This window comes from Varanus komodoensis, unplaced genomic scaffold, assembly GCF_004798865.1.
Source record: "Varanus komodoensis strain SLA01 unplaced genomic scaffold, ASM479886v1 scaffold23, whole genome shotgun sequence".
In the NCBI taxonomy this organism is placed as follows: domain Eukaryota; kingdom Metazoa; phylum Chordata; class Lepidosauria; order Squamata; family Varanidae; genus Varanus; species Varanus komodoensis.
This window is the reverse complement of record NW_025335627.1, coordinates 6,232,030-6,254,843: the sequence shown is the minus strand read 5'-3', so window position 1 is coordinate 6,254,843 and position 22,814 is coordinate 6,232,030. Positions and strand designations below refer to the sequence as shown.

The following is a 22,814-nucleotide window of genomic DNA, read 5'->3' as shown; positions in this document are numbered from 1 at the left end:
GAAAAAAGGCAGGATATAAATGTAATAATAACATTCCTAAGAAAGGCTATAAGCTTAAGAGCATTCATGTGAAAACAAGTTCCACTGAAATCAACCACACATTTTCAGTACATACATCTGAAGTGAAATGCAAATCTACAAAGTCACATACTCAGAAAAGCCTCTGTATTAAAATAAAGCACTGCAACCTTAATGGAAGGAAGTCAGAAACCTGCTTGGGCTGGAAAAAGGAGACACACGCATGCATTCACAGTAGACCCTTTGACTATTGCATCTGTGAAAAGAAAGGATTTTCCCTGCTATGGAACTGAAAAGCTGATGGTTTTCTATTATTTACAAATTTGTTTCATTACTGTTTTTTACAGTTTCTCTCAAACAAATAAGTGTAACTAATTATTCAGTTACAGCAATATCTATTCTGGTTTGTATCTAAATTGCTGTTCTAATATTCAATATTCAATCTGTTGTTTAAGGTCTATGCCACACACTTGTTCATCAGTTAATCTTTAAACCTCAGAAAATCACTTTCACATGCCTCACAGAAACAGTGATATTCAAACAGGTAAGGTACTCGAGGGCCAACTAATTACAACTTCAAACCAAACTGAAATATGAAGTGCACGTTGGTGCGTGTGTCACAATTTCAGCTCAGCGAGAAAGCAATTAGCATGTTTCTCCAACAGACGACTGCACTTAGAGCTCGACGGCACAACGCCAGCCTCGGCATACGACCCCTTCAAAAAGCTTGTAGAAAAGCAGTTCAGACAACACACCCCCTCCTGACCCACCTGCACTGCTTGCAAACTTGTGTTTTTCTTATTGCTATATTGCTGAACGTTAAGCTAAGAATTCTTCCCACCCCCATCCCTTCGTAGGATCCACTGCTTTTCGCCAAAGATGTCACATATTAAAGGTAAATTATGAGTGAGATTGTTTCGCAATTTTACAACAAACAAAAATTCACATTGTTTCCTCAGTGTGCCGGGCGGTGAAGCGGGAGGAAAAAAAGAGATGGCCAGGTCTACAGCACATGTTGGGCTCTGGCCTGCAGCAACTAATCCACTTCCCCCTCTCTCTCTCTCTCTCTCTCTCTCATACACACATCCTTTTGCAGGGCCTTCTGTGGTTCCGGCACTGAGCCACGAGACAGACCAAAATGGGGGAGGGAGCGAGATAAGCCGAAGGAAAGGCTCGCACAACGACGCCATTACGCGCAGGCCTAGCCCGACAGGCGGAGACCGCCGCCTCACGGCGAACCTTTTCCTTCTGTCCCAACGCAGCTCTTCGGGCGGCTAAGCGACCCTTTGAAAGGCAACAAGGAAGAGGCACCTGGTGTGTGTATCATATATGAGGCGGAGAAGGCTATCACCATACCCTACCTTCGTGAGTCTTGGCGATCTTCGCCATTTTGTAGAGCTCCAACAAACACAGCGAGCGAGATGGAGGGGGCGCGCGCGCTGACCTCCTTCTCCAGACGACGTCAACTTCCGCTATTGGGGTGGGGAAAGGAGCAATAATGGCTCCCGCGCGGGAGGAAGGAAGCGCTCCGCGCAAGCGCGGAGCCCGCGCGCGCGCGCGTGACGGAGGGGGGAGGGGGCCGCTGGAACCAAAGAGGCGGAAGAATGCGGGATCCGGAGAATTCAGCTTTATGTACAGCGCAAGCTTCTACAGGCGTACTCGGAAGTCCGCTACATTTACTGTGGCTTACTCTGAAAAAAAGGGGTTGTACATCACATTGCAACGTGGAAAAGTCGAAAATACAGGTGTGAAGGTTGGCGATTTCCATCGCATCCTCAGTTTCCGCACTCAGCCGAAGCTGCACTCAAGAGAACACAGGGCGGTTGTGCGCTTTCTTGATAGAAGCCTTTGGTTGGGTGTTTCCCGGTGTATATCCTCTTTACATGCTTTTGTACCTGAATCTCATAAAGGTTTGATTTTACTGTACTAAATGAATGGTAACAACTTTCAGAAGAGTAACCATGTTGGTCTGTTGCAGCAAAAACAAGTCTTGTGGCACTTTGAAGACTAAAGCTGCAATCTCATATACTTACCTGCAAATAAGCAGTTTTGAACTCAGTGAATCTTTCCTCTGAGTAGATGTGCATAGCATTACATTGTTGACATATTTGTTGTGGTAGAAGCTTTCGTGGACAATAGAAGCTTCATTGCATCTAATGAAGGTAGTGCCCACAAGGTTATGCCGTAATTGTTAATTTTTGAAGATGCCACAAGATCTATTGATTTTGGATGGATGTGAGATCTGAGAATGTGATGGAATAGAGGGCACCAGGTTGAGAAACTCCCTGTTAGCCAACCAGCAGAGTCAGTGCTCAAGAATTCAGGGATTGTAGTCCAAAACATTTGGAAGTCACCAGGTTAGGGAAAGATGGCTTAACCTATTGCTTGCTCTACTAGTTTATCTTTAATTTCTGTTGGTATACTCCCCTAGAAACAATTTCTGGATGAACGAGCAGTGCATAAGATTTTACAAATGAAATGTCAACATGACTGCCCTGTCAAAGAATCATTGAACACAGACAGTAAGCTAAAAAAATTAATATGAAATATCTGTGTACCCTATTATGTCGTTGTGTAGTGTGTCATCTTACTACTAGGTTACATTTATAGTCCACCTTTCTTCCTCCTGCAAAAAAACCCAGGGTGGCTTACAAAGTTCTCCTCCTCTCTGTTTTAACCTCACAAAAACCATGTTGTAAATATGGGTTAGGCTGAGAGTGAATTACTGACCCAAAATCAGACACTGAGCTTCATGGCTGACTGGGGACTAGGACACTCCTAAGTACCAGTCCAACACTCAAACCTTGACACCACACTTATCCCTCTGTTTTTATTTACAGGTACATTCCTGCCTGTGATCTTTGCTCCTCCAGCTTCACTTTAAAAGTTCCCCTGATCCTTCAAAGAAAATTTATCCTCTATACTTGGAGTTGGAGGCCAAAATGCCTGTGTGATACCACTTCCTTCAAATCTCTCCTCAGAATCCATTCCAGTAAATATTCTGGCATAAAGGTACTGCTGTTAACATAAAGCCCTTCTCAGGTTAGGACCACATTCTTTGATGTGGTCTTCTAAACTTAATCCTTCCAGACCTGTGATTTGCATCTAGGGCCACCTTCAAACTGCAGCCTTCAAGGGAGGCCCAGAAAGAGGCAAATGAGGGCATTCTCACTGGTGGCTTCCAATTGTGGAATGATCTCCCCACTGAAGCCCACCTGTTGCCAGTGTGGTCATCTTTTTGGTGCTGGATTAAAACTGCCAACTATTCTCAGGCATTAAATGGCATATGATAGGATATGTCAGCTGTTTTAATCAGGACTAGTTTTGTTGAAAGTATTTTAGAGGTTTAAATTTGTATATAAGATATTAAACTTTTAAATTTGTATCCTAGAATTTTATACTGTATTTTATCATACTGTGTTTTTTCTTGTATCTATTTTTATTGTAATTGAGAAATTGTTGTGAAATGCCTAGAGAGCTTCAAACAATATAAAAATAAATAAAGTGCCATCTTCAGAACAGTGTGTTGAAGATAGTGAGTTTGCTGCTGTTCTTTTCTTTTTGATGTTAATATACTGATAGGGTGTCAACCACTCCAAATTCAGTTGATGCTACCAACTTGTAAACTATAATAGAGCATAAGTAAATTCTTACATTCTCATCTTGTTACTGTATTCTGTTCTTGGAGATCTATGCACATTTATATAGTAAGTAGGGTTCTTTATTGCAGTAATTGAAAGGGCCATTCTAAAGGGTCCTAAGTCATCTCAATTACACCTATCTTCATTCACTGAAGTACCTTTCTTCCCTTTGCTAATTAACAGCAGTTATGGGGCCAGTTTGTCTCTCTCTTTGAGCTTCTTTCTTTTTCCCTTCTCAGCAGATCAAGACCACATACTTTTCACTTTATTATGTTAAAGCCGGACAGTCAGGACTGGTTTTGTGATACAAAGAGGGTAATATAAAAGTCAATAGCAAGAGGCTTCTATCAAGTTAAAACCCTCTAATTGTGGAGTTAGTTCTTTTCCATACCAGGAGTTGATTCCAAAATTAATTCTCCTCCTGCACACCAAACAGAGGTGAGTCCACCCTCAGGAAGGTTCAGGGTGCCTCTGGGCCAGATGGCAAAAGCACCGGATGTTACTTAATCCACTTATCAGACCATTGGGCTGACAAAGTCACACCCCTCTCCCTCCCTGTTCCACAGTGTTTATCCCACACCCCACAAGGTGGTCTGGTGCTCAGCAGCCACTTGGCTTATCTCAAACCTCATAAAATCTGGCATTTCAGCTAAGCATTTTGACTCCACCTCTTCTTTCACTTCAGATTTAGAGTCTGAAATACCCATCTTGGAATACTGTATTTCAGGAGAAACAGGTCCAATCCCTACAACAATTGCCATGGGGAATACATGACTGCCAGGAACTTGCCTGGAAGGAAGTATCCTGGCAAATATTCTGTACTTTCAACAAAGTCAGGACATTTCCTTTTGATACTGTATTAGGTGAAGAGTTCTACTGTCATGAGTGATTGTAGGGCAGAGATGCAGAACTGCAGACTTTTGGGATGGGTATGGTGCCCTATCCTTGACCCTGGCTCCTCCTCCACCCACCTGGTCGTCTTCCTCGCCATGGCCTTCTCATTGGTCAATCCTGCCACTGTCTCCACCGAAATAGAGATGGGAGGGCAGATGTGTGAGTGTGGAGATCCAACCACAAAAGCAGAGTTTCAAGGGTAATACAGAATGAACCTTTGAAATGATGCAGTTGTCTATGGTCAGGTCCATAGGCTCACACATGTACCTACTTTCCTCATGATTTCATTCCTCACCGAGGTAGTGGCTGAATTGTGGAGGGTAAAGATGCCCACTGACAAAGATTGTGGTAAGATATAGAAGAGAACAAGATAAAAATCTGATAGTAGAAAGAGAACATACCTTTGTCTCTTTGTTTCAGAAATGCTGGGGCTTAATACCATGGTGCTCTTGGGAAGGCTCATGAACTCCAGCTATCTTGATGGCTTTATCCAGAGTGGGAGTTTTTCTCCTTTTCTTTTCTTTTCTTTTCTTTTCTTGATAGATCCAGTAAGAATCCTATCCTTGAGCGGAACTTCCTTATCTGCAAAAACAAAACTTCATTAATAACTGCTGTTGAATTAGTTCCATTTGGCTGTTGTCTTTTTCACAGGAACCCTTTTCCCCATGGAGACATTTCTCTCTGGCAAAAGAAGCCCTCAAATAATGCAAGCAGCCTATCTGGATTTTTCCTGTCTGCTTCTGTAATTTTACCAGTGAAGAGATCCATGTTCTGCAAGTTCCTCTGCCTTGTAGAGCAAAGTATTTTAGAAAATTAGCAGCTTTAGGGCTGTGGACCACCAGGCTGGTGCTAAAAAAAAGATCCAATCTCTTTCCATCTAGTTCAGGGGTCTCAAACTCAGCTGGGGGCCGCTGGAAGTAGAGTCTGGGTGAGGCTGGGCCACATCAAGTATTCCACCACCATGGTGGTGGTGGGATGCTCATCCCGCAGCCGGCCCAGGCGCTGCCGGCGCTTTGAAGGCCGCAGGCCCCCCCCCCCCCCGTGCCCCACCCGGCAATTGGCCCGCGAGTTTGAGACCCCTGATCTAGTTCCTTTTTCTAATATTTCCAGTTTTAAAATTCACAAGAGATACATATCTCCACTTGTCTATGTGAAAGTTTCTCACTCAACCTGATACTGTGAATTGCCTGTTAAATTCAAGCAGCTGATTGATTCAGATTGATCTGGAGCATTCAGATTGATCAGGAGCATTGCTATTTTAAGGTACATCCTACTCATGTTAAAACAGAAAAAGTTCTTTTTTGCTAGTCTTGCAACAAGTAACCCTTCCCTCCCCAGTTGAAATCTCCCTGAAAATAGTCATATGCAAGTTAATTACGCCAAGGTGATCAAGGGGGGGTCTCTTGGCACCAATGGATGGACTCTATAACAAACTTGGGCCCAGGTCTAGTGACACCCCTGCTGTTGTTAACTATATATTGGAAAAGAAGCTTTAAGCTTTCGCCTTTGAAATCAACAGGAGGTAAAAGTGGTTGCGGCCCGCCCTTTTAATTTTGCCGACATGTTAATTCTTTTGCGCTGACCACTCCGGGCGCGGCGTGAGCACCGTTTCCCTTTCACCAGCAGACGGCCCTTTCGTTTCCTTCTATCCACAACTGCAAACCTCAGTCCTCCCGCTCCTGAAAAGCGCTCTTGGCGAACACGTGTTGTTTCCCCGCCCCTCTTCGCCTTGTCTGTTGTACTCGGCCCTTGGCAGGATCGCTTTCTCGCCATCCAAGGAGTAGCAGCAAATCGGCTAGTGGAGGTGTGAACTTGGCCTGGGCTAGCCGAACACCCGCGTGGTCTCTGCTTTTGACGGAACGGTTTTGTTAGCGGAGGAAAGAGCAAGATACTGGAGGCCCTGGAGACACTAATATGGCCAGGCAGAAGAGGTTTTCTTTCTGCTCCCAGGACCAAGCGCCCTTCCTTGCACTCGTAGCCGGCATCGAGGGAGCCACGTCCGAGCAAAGTCTTTTGGGTGCTCCGTTCTCCGCCATGCTGGGGTCCTAAAGTTGGGGAGAGTTGTGGCTTAGTAGGAAGGCGGGCGAGGGGCAGAACTAGATCAGTGAAAGGGAAGCCTTCGTGCGGACGCGTCTGCGGCAGTTCTCGAGACGCCCTTTAGACAAACAGCAAAGGAGACGTTGATCCTGCAGGTCGGGAACAGGAGACGCGGGGCGGGCTTGGCCAGACGCGGGGCTTGCGCCGCGTGTAGTTGGTGCATGTGGGAAGGGGGCGCTCGGGAGCAAAGATCGGCCACACTGGGAAGAAGGGAAGATAAAGTGGCATGTGAAGTGCTGGCTGCTTCGTTCACGGTCTCGAAATTGAGGTGGATCCGAAATGGAGAGCAAGCACTGACTTGGGGTTTCAACCAACTCCTAAAGTGCCTTTTCTGTTTTGTTAAGGCGAGGACACAGTTTTCACTGAGGCAGGGAAACTTGTGCCTTGACTGTAACCGATTAGACTGCTGGTGAGGGCTTAAGCTTGATCAAAAGCTTTTATTTCTATTCATACCAAATCTAAATGTTAGGGAGAAAAGTTATAGCACAGCCATCTGCCTGACATGCTGGTTTTCTGTGGGATGTTTGGACTGTTCATTTCCTATAATTCTTAGAATAAAATTGTGTAATGTTTACTAGCCTTAGGGCTTAGAGTGCATGCTTATAAAGTCTAGTCCTTGAGGGTAGTGAATAGGAGCAAAAGTATACCTAACCCAGTAATGCATTTTAAAAAATTCCATGCTTCTCTATTCTGTGTGTTTTTTACACACACTGCATTTTCATCAGAACTATTTTTCTCTCCTGAACTCAGATTTCAAGATAGGAAAGTGAATATATTAAAGCTGAGTTCTACAATGCAGATTTTATTCTTTTCTTAGACATAATTTTAAAATACAGGAATTGAGTGCAATCTGGAGAAAGACTTGAGGCTTCTGGAAAACATGGTTAAGGCTGACCCAAGTAGATTAGACATCAGTGCTAGACTGTTGATTTCAAAGAAAATGCCATACTTTTTCTCTAGGCTGTGGCTCAGTTAACTTTTAATTGTAATGGTTTGGGGATAGTATCTGATGGAGATTGCCCATGGGCGGCCAGTCCCACTGATTCCTTTAGACAAGTGGTGCCCTCTGTTTTTGGAATAGGATAGTGTAGCACTTGCCAGAGGCAACCAGAAACAAGAGGAAATGCTCATTTCTGAGCAACCCAGCAGAGCTCATTTAAGGCATGACAAAGTACGTGCATTAGGAATGAAACTAGAGGTTCATTTCATGGACTTATTCATGGTTGTGTAGTAGGTTCCTTTGTGAATAGTTGCATCCTACTTTGTTTTGTTTTTAATATTATAGCATCCAGTATTGGAAAAACTAAAGGCAAGCTTCATAAGCTTCTTTATTATTATAATCTCATTATTTCACACAGAAAACATAATAGGTTTTTATCTCTTCTATTTTCTTGCAAAGAGCTCAAAGCATCTTATATAATCCTGCTCTCAATCTTATCTCCATAACAACAAGCCTGTAAGGTAGGCTGGGCAGAAAGCCTGTGACTTGCCCAAAGTCATTGAGATGACTCTGTGACTGAATGGGAACTAGAACCCAGATTTCCCAAGTCCCAGTCCCACACTCTTAACCACTACGCTACACTGGCTCTATTCTCATTTTACAGATGAAACTGCTCAAGGCTATTCAGTGATCCATGGCTAGATGGGATCTTAATACTGGTTCAAGCCTTCTTGCACAATTATCTGCTACTGAATGATCGTTCGGATGTTTAGCTTATTGGTTCAAGATCACAGCAGCTCAGTTCAGGCAAATTCCAAACCTGTAACCTTGCAAACTGGGAGAATTGTGGATATGCTCTGCAGCAGAGATCACTTCTATGTTTCTCCTCCCTTGCAAATCAGCTAGACAGCTCTCTTAAGGCACTTGGGGACAGGGTGTGGGGAGGCTGAGGTACTGCCATGATACATTTCTTGGTGGTGTCATTCTCTTTCCCTCCCCCCAGAATGTCCATTAAACTTTTCTGAGGTTGCTTGTGACCTTGGAGAAGCAGCCAGTGCTGGGTTTTTTTGCACTGGCTGCCTTCAAGGGATAGGGTGGTGGTAGGAGGAGCAATATGAGCATGGATCCCCAGCTGTGAGGTCAGGACAGTCTTCTTGCCTCAGAGCTGTGAGTCTGAACGATACCTTGGGCTCCCTTGTTTAGGGGCCATAGGATTGTTCTGTTTATATGTTTAATCACAGTTGTTTGACTTCAGGAACTACCACAGTACAGAAGCTGCAAAGAGGAATTCAGAGTGTAGCAGCCATCATTTTACTGCTTTCATAAAATCAATCTATTAACTTTGACAGTGAGAAAGAGCTAGTTATAGTATGCATCAGTTTTTATTGGTTGGTTCTTCATTCACTGTGTGATTACATACTTGATTTTGATAACTAGCTTGGTGCCTTCTTAAAAACATAATTTTAAAAATGTTATTTATTTTGTCTTCAAGGAGAGACTCTTGCAGTTGAAGTGCTGGTAAGCACATGTCCATGATGGCACCCAAGCAGATTGGAAAATGGGCGAAGTATGGTAAGAGGTACTGTGGAGACTGGGAAGGAGAAGCTGGCTTAAAAGACTGGGTTCAGAGGGTACCCGGAGATGACTCAAAAGCAGCTTGCAAATACTGCATATGTGAAATCAGAACACACCATAGTGATCTTGTTGCACACAGTAAAACGAAGAAGCATAAGAAGCATGTTGCTTTGCTTTCACAGCCTTCACAGGCTGTGGGAAAATATCCATTTGAGTTTGATGTGCGGCGCTCCTTGCAGATTGAAAAGTCAGTTGCCTTTGAAACTGAACAAGATGAAGTCAAGCATGCAGAAATGAATGAATCAGTAAACGTCTGTGCCTTGAAAATGGCAGCGCATATAGCTTGCCACATGAGCATTTTTACAGTTGATCACCTCGGGTGTATTATTGGTGGAATAGCAGAGAAAGACATAAGCCTTCATAGGACAAAATGCTCAGCGATTATTAGAGATATCATAGGTCCTGCTGTACATAAAGAACTCCTTAGGGATGTTGGCAATGGATATTACTCATTGATCATTGATGAAAGTTTGGATGTGTCTTCCCAAAAACAACTATGTTTGATGGTGAGATACTTCAGCAGCAAGCTTAAATGCATTGTAACCTCCTTTGTGGGTATAATAACTTTGGCTGCAAGTGATTCTAATTCAGTTACAGATGCCCTCTTACCATTCATAAATGAAAATAAGCTGAACATAAGTAAGTGTGTTGGCATTGCTGCTGATGCTCTCAGTGCAAGTATATGTGACCATGAAAATTCACTCCTTAAGAAATTTTATGAACTCAATCCTTGTGGTGTCTTTATTAAGTGCATATGGCATTCCTTGTATTTATGCTTATCAAGAGCCATAGATGTGCTTCCACTGAACCTAGAATATATGATCTCACATACATATTTGTGGTTTTCTCAAAGCACATTTCACCAGAAGCGGTACTCTGAGTTGTATGCTGCAGTCAATGTTGGAGAGAATGCACTGAAAATGCTGCAATTTACTGACATACAGTGGTTGTCTATTGGCCCTTGCATTAATAGAATACTTAGTCAGTATGATACTTTGAGGCTGCACTTTCAGTCTGTAAAAGACAATGGAAAGGACTACAGTGCTGAGCTCCTCTATCAAATGTACTCTGAGCCTGTTAATAGACTTTATCTTGTTTTTCTGCAGCCTTTTGTTCAGGAAGCAAATAGGATCAGTAAGTTATTTCTTTTGGAAACTGCTAATCCAGTTAAACTTATTACTGAGATAGTGATGTTCTACCAAATTCTGTTACAAAGGATTGTCAAGCATTCTGCCTTTCCAACATGGTCAGCTATAATGGACTACGATGTGCAAACAAACAAAACTACCTGCCTCTCTCAGGGGTTGATCTTGGACAAGTGTTTCTTTCAGAATTAGCAGGTACCAGTCTTCCTTCTCAAATTGTAGAGGTCATTCAAATGAAGTGTCAGGATTGTATTTTTGAGCTTGTAAACCAAATAAAGCTTCGCCTGCCCCCAAATGTACATCATCTTGAATCACTCAGTGCTCTCAATCCTTCTGTGGTTCTAAGTCCTCTAAAACCTACATTCTTGACTCTATCATTTCTGGCCTTGTATAGAGGAGATCACTTGAAACTTGAACAGCAGTGGAGAAACCTGGATACAGTTTCTTGGACAAACACAGAAGATGGCCAGATAGAACAATTCTGGTTAGAAGTTGTAAAACACACAGATGAAGTGGGTGATAAAGATTTTACTGAGCTAGGATTATTTGCTCTTGCACTTCTTACATTGCCTTTCAGCAGTGCAGCAGTAGAGGGCACAGTTTCACAAATGAATCTGATTAAAAACAAATTAAAGAATAGGCTGCAGGGCAGCCTGCTTGAAAATATCCTAAGAATCAGAGCCTACATGCACAGAAATAAAATTTGCTGCAATCAGTTTCAGCCATCCAAAGAGATGATTTCTTTGTGCAGTACTGAATTTTATGCTGTTGCTAATAGCAAGGATGCTGCAGAAGATTATGACGATATATTTTGAAAGGCATGCAAATGAAGAGTATTAAAATACAAGAGCAGATACTGATTTCCTATGGTTGTGCTGTTTGCCCTTCACATATTGGGTGTTATTGTTTTTAGAGACTGCCTCAATTGGTTTTTCAATTCTGTAATTTTAGGTCAAATGCTCTGTTTATTACTGAACAAGTATAAGTAAACTAGTATGTAGCTTATATTGTTGTTCTTGTTTCCATGTACAGTCATTAACTGAGGTTCATGTAAGAGGCTTGCATTAGCCCAATGGACTGTTTTAATTTTTTCCCTTTAATCATCTGATTGCTAGGCCATATAGTTCCTATCAGTTTCATAGAAATTCAGAGCACAATCCTACACATATTTAGATGGAGAAAAGTCGGGTTTTACTACTTTTTCTGTCTAGGATTGTACGTTAAGTTTTGTATATGTGTGTAGGAACACATACAACGAAGAATCACATTATTTTAGATCTTGGTCAGCATTTTGTAAAATATGTTGGATCATCTACAATTGAGCACTAAGAATTCCAATTTGGTGGTGAGAGAGGAACCCTAAAATTGCATGCCAAACTTGGTTTGCATAGGGAGCAATCCAAGACAGGTTTACTGTAGGAAATTTAAATAAAAACCTTTAAATAAAAACTTGGAAACTTACATTGTTCAAAAGTTTCAGTGTAAGTCTACTAGGTTGTTAGTTTTTCCCCCTTTATGCTCAATCTGTCGCTATGCTTTAAGAATCCATAAATCTGTGTTGGTAATGTCTAGTGAACCTTGAAAAGATTGGAATACATTAGGCACCAGCTTCAGTTTTGTAGAGGACATAAAATCTTGAGGTCAGGGCTATGCAGGTTAAATAAATTCCATTGGTTTTCTAGTTACATCAATTTTTTAAGTGCCTGGAATTTTCTGTTGCTTGCATCCAAGAGTTTGTAAACAATTGCTAAATTGAGCCTTTTGCTAGACAAATGTTAAAATACTTATTTAGGGTACAGTTTTGGGGTATTGATGTTTCCATGGTTAATCACCAAAAATAATCTGCTTGGCAATTCATAAATTAAAATATTTTATCAAAAACTGCGGTTGCCTTGAATAGTCAACAAACAGAGCTATTTGAGAAGTAGGGAGATAGGGCAGTAGCCACTAAGGCAAATGATACAGCACTTTCATAACCCTCTCATAGAGCAATGGCAGTAGTGTTCTTTGGCATGACACATTTTCCAGGGAAACAAGTTGTGCTGTCAAATGCTATTGGTGTTGGACTGTAAATCCCTTATGCTAGTTTGATACAAATTATATTAGTATATTAAAATGGATATTGTCCACTAAGATTAAAGGGCCAGAAAATAAGAGTAAATTGGAATTTTGGAATTAATATTTTTAATATACTTAAAATATACTGATATTTTAAGTAAGCACGCTTACTTAGAATTTAGTTCTGTTGTTTGGATGTTCTGAATAGACATATCTAAGATCTGGTTGTCAATCAGGAAATTGTTGTAGTTTAGAATATAAATTTGCAGGGTGCTTTTGATATGAAGGGGGATGCAGGTGGTGCAGTGGTTTAAACTGCTGAGCTGCTGGGCTGGTTGACTGAAAGGTCACCGGTTCGAATCTGCACAACGGGGTGAGGTCCGGTTGCTTTGTCCCAGTTCCTGCCAACCTTGCAGTTCGAAAGCATGCAAATGCAAGTAGATAAAAAAGTACCACTTGGGTGGGAAGGTATCACCGTGCACTTCGATGTTTAGTCATGAGGGCCACGTGACCACGGAGACTGTCTGCAAGGCAAACGCTGACTTGCTCGGCTAGGAAACAGAGATGAGCACCGCCCTCTAGAGTCAGACATGGCTGGACTTAACATCAAGGGGAAACCTTTACCTTTGGTACAAAAATGTACAGCTTATTTTTGTCATATTTGCATTTTAGTGAGTTTATTAAAAAGTAATTGAGGGTATCCCCTTCATTCCTTTCTTAACATAGACAGCTGGTGACTACAGTTCTTAAATGCATAATCAGAAATCTTGGAGTAGCTTAAACTGATGTCAGTTGAATATTTTGAAATGATTTTACATGAAGCAATTTGAGAAACACAATCATAATACCTTATAATTAAAGTATGCATAGAGTTTTCTACTGTATACCCCTGGTCTTAAACATATTTATTTGAAAGTTGCCTTGAATTAAATGAGTTGGATTCAGACATGCTTACAGTAGACCCATTTAAACCAGTGGGATTTCAGTTCTGACTAATATGGTCTATTAGTGTTAATGGTTGTTCTTTAAATAAGATTAATAATGCAGTCCTATACATCACTTAGTTGACTGAGTTTAGTTGGACTTATTTCTAGGTAGGTGGATATAAAGCTAGTAGCATTTGCTTTTAAGTAACTGTGCATAGGATTGCTGCCTTGTTTTAGCAATTAATCTCTTTTTGTGGCCCTTTTTCCAAAAGTAATAGTTCTGTAATTTGGTACCTGGAATAACCCTAAAGAAAATTGAAAAATGCAGCTATACTTTGTATTTAGAATTATAAGTACACATAAAAATTAGCAAATTTCAAAAAATGGATTAGGATACACCAATATCAATGGCTTTTATAAACTGATAACCTTTAATTATCTAATAATTGTTATTTAGCAATATGCAACTGTGAGCACTGGTTTAAAAAGAAAGGGATCTAGCTATATTGTAGTTACTTGAACCAATGTTTGTTAAGATAAATACAACATTACTTGGAATAAATTTTATATGCAGCAGTATTTCCTGGTATTTTTCAATGAAGAAAGAATTCTAAATTGGCTGTGTACACTGTGTTTTCAGCCGTAAGGGGAGTGGGTCCCAGTGCCTTTGAATGACAGTTAATTCCTCAAGGGAAACATAATATATGAATGTGTGTTCACACTCACATAATTACCACAGCTTGTGAAATAAGAATCCAATTAATGCAGTGCTTAGTTGAGCCACTCGTTGCTAAACATAGATCCAGGTATCTGAAAGATAACCTCTGCATGAGTGAAATCATGCCTTAACATTAAAAAGAGATGTGATAGAATTTGCCTTAAACAATGGTAACTTATTTTCTTTGCATAGGATGGAGGCTTGTTTCGAATTTAAGGATCCGATGCAGCCAAGATTTCACCTTGAAACTACAAAGTTGCAAAAGCATGATTTGAGATTATACAAGCACTTCTTAAATTTCACCAGAATGTCTAAATTCTAACTCAATAGTCATGTGGACTGTTGGTATTTACATCCTTGTCTCAAGGGCTGAGTGGATTACATAGCTTAAAATATGCTGTTCCTAATTTATTTAATTGTAGCTAAGTTGAGGTAAGGAACCTGATTAATACTTGTTATGAAAGGAGTGCAGAGTTTTCAGTTACTTATAACCTTGCACATTCAAGGTTGTACATAGTACCTGTTTCATGTTTATTAACAGAACATTTAATAATTCTTACTAAAGTAGATCGAATGGCCAACTAGTAAGCAAGCTAGAATCTTACATAATACTGCCTTTATGAAGCTGGTGTTCATCTGACCTCTGCCCTTCCTCAAAAGTAGGACTTAAAATAAGCTTAGCACTGGTTTTTTTAATCAGTTTGATCAACACAGGTGTGACTAGCAGTTGCCAAAAAATAAATTGCCTTTTCACAATTTCTTGTATGTCCTTTCTACATTCACAGCAGGGGTTTCTTGCATATTAATAGCATACTTATTCATGTTTACTCGGAAGCAGATGCCATCGAGTTCAGTGATGCTTGCTCCCATGTAGGTGGGTATATGATTGCCATTTTACAGTGGTATGTGTATACTTAAGCTGTCAACTCCAATCCTGAAAAAGTAAAATGTTCTGTGACAAGCATGTGAGTTTCTTGTGGCTATATTTAGTAAGAGAACGAGTGGGTAAGGCCCTCTGGGCAAATGTGGACAGGTCGGATTAGATGCTGTGTAGCGTGTATGCTATCACAGAAAATATTTGGCACAAACGTAACTTGTTTCAAGAATGATGCAGTGGAAAAATTGAAGCAGACTCCAAGGGCGGGTTTACGAAAGCTGAAACTTGCCGTTGTCTGGGTTCTCAGGAGACGGTAATACTGTTTACTTTTAGGGGGAGCTAGTTGATGGCATGGTCTAGCTCCACATATTCCACCAGTATTGCTGGATTTTCTAGCTGAGCTGCCGAACAGAGTGAATGAGTCACTCTCAGCCCGTGGGTGCCAATTTTAACTTCCACGCACCTAAAGCCCTTATATAACCCCGGCATGAGCCTTGTGACTGCGCTCGACCCCGCGAGCAAGCAGCGCGTCGCCTGCGCGAGCTCGGCAAATCACGTGCTGAGGGAGGGGGGAGGAAGAGGGTGTGAGAGGAGAAAAGGGGCGTGTAAGAACTAGGAGGGCAAGAAGCCTTGACGTTTCCGATGAGTGCTTTGCGGATAGGCTAGAGTGTCAACGCTTCTCGCGAGCGATTGGGTCAGCCTGGGGGGGGCGGGGCCTGCCGTTGGCAAGCCGTTGACGGGGCGCTGGAGTGAGGGAGAGAAAGGGTGGGATGGGGCGCTGAGGAAGCCTTAAGACCCAAGGGACAGCCGAATATGGCGCGGAGTGGTCGGGCCGTCGGAAAGGTGCTCGTTGAAAGGCTGGCCGTGTCCCCACGTAGGGCAGCCCTCAGGTACGAAAAGCAGGGACTACAGGCTGCCTGAGGAAGACCCCCTTTCCGTGTGGAGGAGGGGACTCCACTCCTCGCATGCAGCTCTTTGGGGAGCGGAGGGGCTCCTTGTAGTGATTAAAAGATTTGGTCGTGCACATTATACTGAGAGGCCCTTTCGCCACCCAGTTTCTGGCGCTGAAAGCGGTTCTTGGTGGTCTCCAGTTTGTTTTGGTTTCTCTTTTCCCTTTCTGTCAGAGTTCCTGTCTTCAGTAGCTTCGTGAAAGGCGGCAGTTCAACAGGTGCAGCCCCGCCTAACGGTGTTTCTGTACGGAGAAACGACCTTGCCTGTGTAATTGTCCGCTGGTTGTTAAAGAAGGATCGTTACATCACAATCTAAGTAGACAAAAGTAGAGGTTACATAGTACCTGTTGAACTTGAGCTCTCCGTCTCTCTCTACCTTGCTCCCCATCGCTGGCCCCTTCGTCTGGAACAGAAAGAGCAGAGAAAGGTTCCCTTCTTGCTAACAAAGTGAGAAGCAGAAGTGTTATAGTCTTTAGTTTGCCTAAGTTTGAAGGAAACGAAATGTGAAACAGGTAATTTAAAAGAGCCTGAAGCTGAATTTATCTTTCTAATTTTAACATATTTAAAAAAAATGTGATATCCATTAACAGTTAATATTAGGCTGGATGGGGGTATGGTTGCTCAAAAAAAAAAAAGCACTTGCTTGTTTTGTGATAAACTAGCTTGACTATGCAGCTGGAGTTCATTAACATTAGTAGACTTTTCATAGCACTCCTACAGAACACTTTCCACTTGTCTCATCTGTTTTTTGTTGCATTTTCTCCCCATAATTGTTTGAATTCAGAAAAACGAGTTAAAAAGATTGTCTTGTGGCTTTTATTTAGTCATTTTTATTCTGCTTTTCATTTCATATGCACAGGCACTAACAAACACACAAGTTGCATGAAGGAATGACAATCAGGAGAAGTTTTTTTTTTTTTTTTAATAGTACAGTGTAACTTGAGCCCTGCTTTCCCCTTTTTTTTGTCTTTGAGTGATGAACAGTAAGCCTAGCTGATGAAAAGATCCTTCAGCTAGGATAGCTATTAGGGTGAAGATGCATATCCTTTGACAGGTGCCCTCTGAACTTGGATTGCTTTAATTGTACATGAACATCACTGGATGTGCTTAAACCTTCTTCTTTTACCTGCCTTTATTTCTTTTTCTTCAGCTTTCAGATCAGGTTAACTGGTCACTTCCAATTGTACTGCTCCTTGCTGTCAAGGATATTCTTTAGCAGTCTTATGGATGCAGCTGACTTTTGTAACTGCTGCTGTTGCAGCAAATAACTAACTGTACTCATGTGTTTCATTACACCATTTAACTTTGGTTGTCTGGAATAGTTGCCATATTAAGTGCTATAAAGTGAATCATAGCAAATTGTAGTCCAGCAATCACAATTTTGTGATTTATGTATTTTGATAGCTTGATCTGAACCTGATATCTGAGATTGCTTCTAATGCGATTAACTTCAGTGTGTGCATTATAAGGCATTTTAGCTTTGCTGCCAGTAATTTTCACTTGAATGTGAGATACTAGCACTTCTCTACCCTGTAGTGTATAGTGTGCATGACTCAGGATGCACACTATGAAGAACAGTGTGCCTGGGGAATAGGGGGAGGCAGTGTGGCACCTAATATCCCCGTGTTACCTACCATCTGTTGGACTACAGCTCCCATCATCCTGCCAGAATGGAACTTGTGACCCAATACATCTGGGGGCATAATAGTAGGGAAAGGCTATTCTTTGGGGAAGCATATGATTTTTATTACTTAGCATGACTGTAGCAATGTTGTGGAGGGGCTCTATGTGTGGTTACATTGATGTGGCAGCAGTGGTTGAGCCTACTGTTGGTCTGCTCATATTTATAATAAGTTTTATTCAAAATTTTATAACCCTAAAACAAAAACTAAAAACAACATCAGTCATCAGAAATATCGGACCTGCTGGGTCAACCCCCACATTTTTTTCCATTTGTGATAACTTAGAAACATATTTAAATCTATACGAAGCCCCGTTTCTCTAGCCAATAATAAAAAGAGTCCCAAGTTTGATAGAAATCAGCATCTTCTTTTTCCTTCAATGACAAAGTCAATCTATCAATTTCTGCATAGTCCAAGATCTTTTTTAGGATCAGTTCATCGGTGGGTGGTTCTTCACTTTTCCAGTGTTGAGCAAATGCAATCCTCGCTGCAGTAATTACATGTAAAATCAAGTACATTTCTTGTTTACTAATATCAACAGGTATAATGCCTAATAAGACTTCAGGTTTAAAAGCTAAGGGTTTTTGTAACATTTCCTCAAGCCATTTATGTATTTTAATCCAATACTTTTTCACATTATCGCAAGTCCACCACATATGATAGAAAGTACCCAATTTATGTTTACATTTCCAACACCCATTTGACATATTGGAAACATCTTAGCTAATCTATTTGGTGACAGATACCATCTATAAAACATTTTATACAGGTTTTCATTATACAAAGTTGCTAATGTTACCTTAATATTTCTCTCCCACAGCTTTTGCCATTTTTCTAATTCAATATTATATCCAAAGTTTTGTCCCCACGTTATCATAGTTTCCTTAACCTGTTCAACTTCCATTCTCCTATTGAGTAAGAAATTATATAGTCTTTTAATCATTTTCTCATCTGATTTAAGCATCACCAGATCAAATGCTGTTAAATCTTTATAAAAGCCCCACATTTTTATAGTCTTTAGCATATCTCAATTGTATCTGCACCTTATGCCACCAAGAAATATTAGATCTTTGTTCTTGTGTTTCTTGATTCAATTTCAATCCTCCATCATTATCCAGAATGTTGTCATATTTTATGATCCCTTCAAAGTTCAATGCATTTGGATATACAAAAGCTGCCATAGGTGAAAGCCATCTTGGTAATTTATTATACAATTTTGTCTTTAACTTTTCCCACACCAACATTAACGATTTCCTAATATAGTGACTTAAAAAAGAGCCATGTAGCTTAGCCTTTTCATACCACATAGAAGCGTGCCAGCCCATTTGCAAATCATGCCCTTCAAGATACAAGATTCTCTTATTTCTTAAAGTTATCCATTCTTTTAGCCACGTTAAAACAGAAGCCTGATAGTACAGCCTCCAGTCAGGGAGACCAAAGCCCCCATTCTCTTTAGCCTCCTGAAGTATTTTTAGTTTAATCCTTGGTTTCTTCTTTCTCCATATAAATCTTGAGATTTGAAAATTTAAATCATCAAAAAAAATTCTATCAATTTTTATGGGAATCATTTGGAATAGAAAGAAAAGCTTTGGTAATATATTCATTTTAACCAGTGCTATTCTTCCCAGCAAGGATAGTTGCAAATTAGCCCATTTTTCCAAGTCACTCTTAATATCCTTAAATAGTTTATCATAATTTTGGTCAGGAAAATGCATGTATGGTTATTTGCATCTAAATAGCTGATTAGCTGCAATCCTGTATGCTAGCTTAATTGTGATTAATCTTTTGGGCCATAGAGATGGAGGCTATTTTCACCCAATAGAAGAAAGGCAGTCTGTTTTCAGTATGGCAATTTTAGCAACACATCCCTTCCTCTAGGTTTGTTAGTCCATAACTGCATTTCAGAATGGAAATGTAACTGCTTTATCTGAACTCAGGCCTGTCCTACCTAAATGGAAACACCAATAGAACAAAAGAACAAAGCAGTAAATTTTCCTAAATGAGTTCGGATGATGCTGTAATAGAGGGAAAGCTGGCTTCTCCCAAAACCAATGTGAAAATGTAAAAGTGCCTGATTCAACTCTCCATATTTATTTATTTATTTAGACAGCTTATATGCCGCCCCATCGCATAAGCCTCGGGGTGGCTTACAATCATTAAAATCCCGCGTATAAATACAAAAAAATTCATAGAATAAATAAAATAATGGAAACAGCCTGGTTTAAAATCAACTAATAAACCTTAACAATTAACATAGCGTTTAAATAAAAAGGTCTTGGCCTGGTGCTGAAAAACAAATAACGATGGCGCCAGGCGGACCTCTCTGGGGAGCGCATTCCATAGGTTGGGCGCCACCCCAGAGAAAGCCCTCCTCCGAGTACTCACCCTCCTAATATCCTTCATGGAGGGTTCCCGGAGAAGGGCCTCTGCCGCTGATTTCAAGGGGCGGGAGGGCATATATGGACGCAGGCACTCCTTTAGGTAACCAGGACCTAAGCTGTTCAGGGCTTTGTAGGTGATATCCAGCACCTTGAATTGGGCCCAAAGTTCAATGGGGAGCCAGTGGAGCTGACAGGACTGGGGTTATATGAGAACAACGCCCAGTCCCCGCCAGTAGCCTGGCAGCTCTATTTTGCACCAATTGAAGTATCCGGACCATCTTCAAGGGCAGCCCCATGTAGAGCGCGTTACAGAAGTCTAATCGGGAAGTGACCAATGCGTGTGTCACTGTTGCCAGGCAGTCGTTCTTCAGGTAGGGACGCAGCTGATGGATCAGCTGAAGCTGAAGGAAAGTGCTCCTTGCCACCGCTGTCCTGGTGAGGAGATGGAGGGGATGAAATTTCCATGTGTTCCTTTCCAGTTTCCATCTGTTGTAGTTACTCTCAGGTTCTCCTGCAGTTCTTTCCCATTTTTGAGCATAGGCTACATTAATTTTTCTGCTTTTTGTGACAGATTGGTCCATGCTCAGAGACCCAGCACAGAAAAAAAATAGTTTCCAATTTGAAACACCAATGGTTTGAGCTGTTAGGTATGATTCTGAGATACTTAATCTTCAATCAAGGAGATAAATCCTTTAGTATGCTATGGAGAACTATGACAGCTAATTAGGGAAGGTCAAGTCCATTTTTAACTTCTAAACCTTATGACTGCTTGATCTAATGTTACAGTTTTGATTGATCTAGAGTTTTGTAGCTGAAAATACAAGTTTAAGGATTTGAATTTGGTGGGAACGTAGTGTGACAAGCTTTACAACTTCTGCTGTATTCATAGAAGATGCCCAATTTTAAGTGTATTGCCTTGCTTCCAGCTGTGAAAGCTGAATTCATGACATCATTGCTCTAACAATTCTGCACTGTTTTGCCTTTGCTATGGTTTCCCATAAAGTACTTCTGGCAGTTAAGAAAAATATCAGAAATCTGGACCCAATTTGTTAGGCCAAAATAAAAAATACATCTTGACCCCCTGCAAGCAATACAGTCTTCACTTCTAGGCTTGCATAAGATAACTTGGGCAGCTCGATAAAATGGCTTTTTTATTACTGTAAACTGAGAAGGTATCTTGTTTCAAATTAGAATATAATGTTTCACTCCATTTTCCTTCAGTTCTAAGGTTTTCCATTTTGAAGAATCTTTAGTGCTTGCTCAAATATGTGTTTTAATTCTGGATTATGGGGTATAGGTGTCCAATCTTCCAATTTTTTTCCCAGAGGTTTGAAAATATGAGTAGTAAACATGGTAACCACATTTGGTGCAGTAATATGAGTTCCAAGTGCAGGATGCTAGAGGAAAATTATGCAAGATAGCAATCATTACTATGCTAACCCCCAAGCCATTCCATATAGTCCTATGAATGAGCTGTGTTGGAAGGGGTCACACAGCCACACAGAAGCATGCTGCAGAGCTACACATCCAGGGCCAGCTCAAGGCCATGATGGGCCCCAAGGTAGCTCTTTATAGTGAGCCACCTCCCCTGGCCCCCAATAATGAACTCACATTCAGCATACGTATAGGATGAGTGAGAGACAGAATCAACAATCATGCATTCACAGTGCAAAAATATTTCACTGCATATTTTACCGGAAACCATTTTCCATGCCTTCCTGGAAGCAAGAAACGGGTATCTCTTCAATGGCAGAAAACTCAAATACCAACTTCTCCTTTTCTACTAGAAGTGTAATACAACAAAGTCAATAATTTTATATTAGAAAACATAATTGTCTTACACTAAGTTCATAGAAAGTCTTCCTAGCATGTAAAATGGTTATGTGTGCACTGCATTACTGTGTGCACATATGTACCTGCATGCACACCAGAGATTGACATTGAAAATTGAAATTTTGTAACTCATAATAAAAATCTAAACTATGTGAAACATCCTCCTCATATGCCACCATCTTCCACCTGAACATGAATTCAAAGAAACTTATTAGTAGCAAAAACACCTTGCACCTTATTCTGGCATAAGCTTTCATGGATGATGACCCATGTTATCAGGTACATGGGATATTTTTTTCCACAGTTGTTATAGGATGTTTGTGGGCTTTTAAACTTAGGTCAGAAGGAGATATAATGATGGAAATGAATAAAATAGTCTACTTTCCTGCCCTGCCCTGAGGCAGCAGCCTACCCTACAACCAGGCAGCCCTGTACAGCCTTTCCAGCATTTACAGTTTTTAAAAAGGAAGCTGTTGCACTAGGAAAGGTTGCTCTCACCAGAACAGGTGCAGCAACAACCACAGCTTCCAAAGACAAGGGAGAGCAACTGGCTTCCACAAAGGGAAGCAAGGGGTATTATTGTTTGTTTTAAATTGTCATGGAGTTCAGCCACCACTACCAGGAACTTTGTTCTAAAAGATCCACAGCCAGGACTGGCTGTACTGATAGATGTGGGAAAATACTGTAGCAAGGAGAGGAACTTGCAGTGTGCACCTGGCAATTGCAGCAAAAGCTGTATAGGCCAAAAGTAAAACTCATAAGTCCAAGGGCTTTTAATAGTAAAGAGAAATACTATACTACTTTATTAATTATTCTATTACAAATATATTTTTATCATGTTCAGCTATATACCCTGGCATCCAAACTCATTTTCCTGTCTTTGCAGCAGAAAGGATCAAAATATTAGAGATGCTTGCTGTTCTGAAGAACTACATTTTAAAAGCATGAGCACAGTGAAATGTGTTGCTTTAAAATGACTTGGAGCCAAGTCTTAAGGGCCTTTGTATTGTACCATTGCC

General features: G+C 40.9%; 2 protein-coding genes across 6 annotated transcripts in view; one reads left to right on the top strand and one right to left on the bottom strand.

Moving 5' to 3' along the window:
• Window positions 1-1,512, bottom strand: part of SF3B1 (splicing factor 3b subunit 1) — a 30,680-nt gene extending 29,168 nt beyond the window's left edge. For 2 of the 3 annotated variants that reach the window (XR_006414893.1, XM_044431832.1), the window contains exon 1: window positions 1,380-1,512. Coding sequence is in view for 2 of the 3 variants with exons in the window: in XM_044431832.1 (XP_044287767.1) it covers window positions 1,380-1,407 (28 nt within the window). In the remaining variant the exon portion in view is untranslated. The remainder of the gene's footprint in view (window positions 1-1,379) is intronic. The other variant, XM_044431829.1, reaches the window with a different exon arrangement.
• Window positions 1,513-1,643: 131 nt separating this feature from the next.
• COQ10B (coenzyme Q10B) overlaps window positions 1,644-22,814 on the top strand; it is a 31,431-nt gene continuing 10,260 nt past the window's right edge. The window contains exons 1-3 of one of the 3 annotated variants that reach the window (XM_044431835.1): window positions 1,644-1,763; window positions 2,859-3,030; window positions 9,083-9,162. In XM_044431835.1, the coding sequence (XP_044287770.1) occupies window positions 9,149-9,162 (14 nt within the window). In that variant the 5' untranslated portion in view covers window positions 1,644-1,763; window positions 2,859-3,030; window positions 9,083-9,148. Of the gene's footprint in view, window positions 1,764-2,787; window positions 3,031-9,082; window positions 9,163-15,688; window positions 15,840-22,814 lie in introns of those variants that run through there. The other 2 variants (XM_044431836.1, XM_044431834.1) reach the window with 2 other exon arrangements.